We start from the raw sequence: 1,709 nt of genomic DNA, 5'->3' as shown, positions 1-1,709 counted from the left end.
AATATAAAATAAAATAAAATAAAATACAAAATAAGTAAGAACAGAAAGCTTTCAACTTAATGAGCACTTAAAGCTCTTTACCAATTTAAAATGAATACAAGGCCCATTTTTCTAGACTCACCTGGCCTCTCTAAGCCTTGCAAATGAAACTGAATTTCTCACTTGATACTTGGCTGTGACTTGCAACCATGAAAACTAAGAACTGTGTTACGTCACTGTGTATTGCTTGTTACCTGAATTCCATAATAGGCTGGGATCAAGGTTTGACTCTTTCATGATTTTCTCCATAACCCGTGTGCTTCTCATCCGACACCAAACTAAGCTTTTTTCTAGAGTTCTATAATTTACAGTTAATAGACAAGAGTGGTTCTCAGTAATGTAGTCTCTGGACTAGCAGCACCAGTAGCACCTGAGACCTTAAAAGTACAAATTCTCAGGTCCCACCCTGGACCTGGTGAATCAGAAACTCTGGCGTAGGGCTCAGCAATCTGTCTGCAGTAATCCCTCCAGGTGTTCAAGAACCTCTGGCATACAGCAGGTAGAAAAATGTGTTTCCTTCTGTAGATCCAAAGCCAGGGATACCATATGTTCTATCTTGATATGAAACAATGACATGCAATTAAAACCCATAAATCTCCTTCCTACTCACCCTCCATCCAGTGTGTTTTATTTTTATGAGTTCAGTAAGAAAACAAGTGGCAAGCAGAGATTAAGTCTAAAATGTATATTTACAATTATCAGTTCTCATCCAACCTGATCTCATACAAAACCATTTACAGCCTCTTACATCTCAAGTTTTTAAAAAGTGTCTTCACAATGTAAGTCTCAGGCACACTAGCAGTTCTATAATAAAACACCAAGTAGATCAGAATGCCCAAACTTACTAGAGAAGAAAAGTGGAATCACTGGCAATATTTTCAAATTGCATTCAACAGGAAGTTTAAGTTTTGAAATTTTTTTCACCTTCATTTTTTTCACCAAGTTCATAGAATTAAACCAGAATACACCATTCTTTCAAAGCCAGGCAAAGTTTTGGTGTATTATTTCTGTATTATTTATTTGGATATGAAGCAGATTCCCAGTAGGCACATTTTGTGTACCTGCGAAGATGCAGAACTAAACAGTTCCATCTGTTCAATTTTAAAACAAAAGTCCTGTAAACCTCAGATGGTGAGTGAAATACTTCAACACTAGCACCAAAGCCTCAAATATGAAAAGATACCAAGAACACCACTAGCAAACAAAACTAAACCCTCGGCCAGGAGCAGTAGTTCATAGCTGTAATCCCAGCACTTTGGCAAGCCAAGGTGGGAGAATTACTTGAAGTCAGGAGTTCAAGACTAGCCTGGGCAGCATAGCGAATTCACATCTCCACAAAAAATTTTAAAAATTAGCTGGGCGTGGTGGCACACACCTGTAGTCCTAGCTACTTGGCAGGTTGAGGTGGGAAAATTGCTTGAGCCCAGGAGTTCGAGGCTGCAGTAGCTATGATTATGGCACCACACTCCATCCTGAGTGGCAGAGCGAGACTTAAATACATTCTCTCCTGCTCCTGTTTACACTAAAATCACTAAGTTAAAATGTTTTCAAATTTGGCAGATAAAAATTAAGTGAAATGTGACTCTGGAGCTTGGCTAGTGAAAGGAAAGGAAAGGAAAAGAAAGGAAAGGAAGAAGGAAGGAAGGAAGGAAGGAAGGAAGGAAGGAAGG

The 1,709-nt window shown here is 38.8% G+C and overlaps 1 protein-coding gene across 1 annotated transcript in view; it reads right to left on the bottom strand.

Annotated features, from left to right (window-relative positions):
- Positions 1 to 256: 256 nt before the first annotated feature.
- LOC105549483 overlaps positions 257 to 1,709 on the bottom strand; it is a 71,189-nt gene continuing 69,736 nt past the window's right edge. The window contains exon 9 of the mRNA XM_011994064.1: positions 257 to 337. Coding sequence (XP_011849454.1) covers positions 257 to 337 — 81 coding nt within the window. The remainder of the gene's footprint in view (positions 338 to 1,709) is intronic.

This window comes from Mandrillus leucophaeus, unplaced genomic scaffold (assembly GCF_000951045.1).
Source record: "Mandrillus leucophaeus isolate KB7577 unplaced genomic scaffold, Mleu.le_1.0 Scaffold1116, whole genome shotgun sequence".
Taxonomy (NCBI): Eukaryota; Metazoa; Chordata; class Mammalia; order Primates; family Cercopithecidae; genus Mandrillus; species Mandrillus leucophaeus.
Note: the sequence above shows the minus strand (reverse complement) of the source record. Positions and strands in the feature narration are given on the sequence as shown.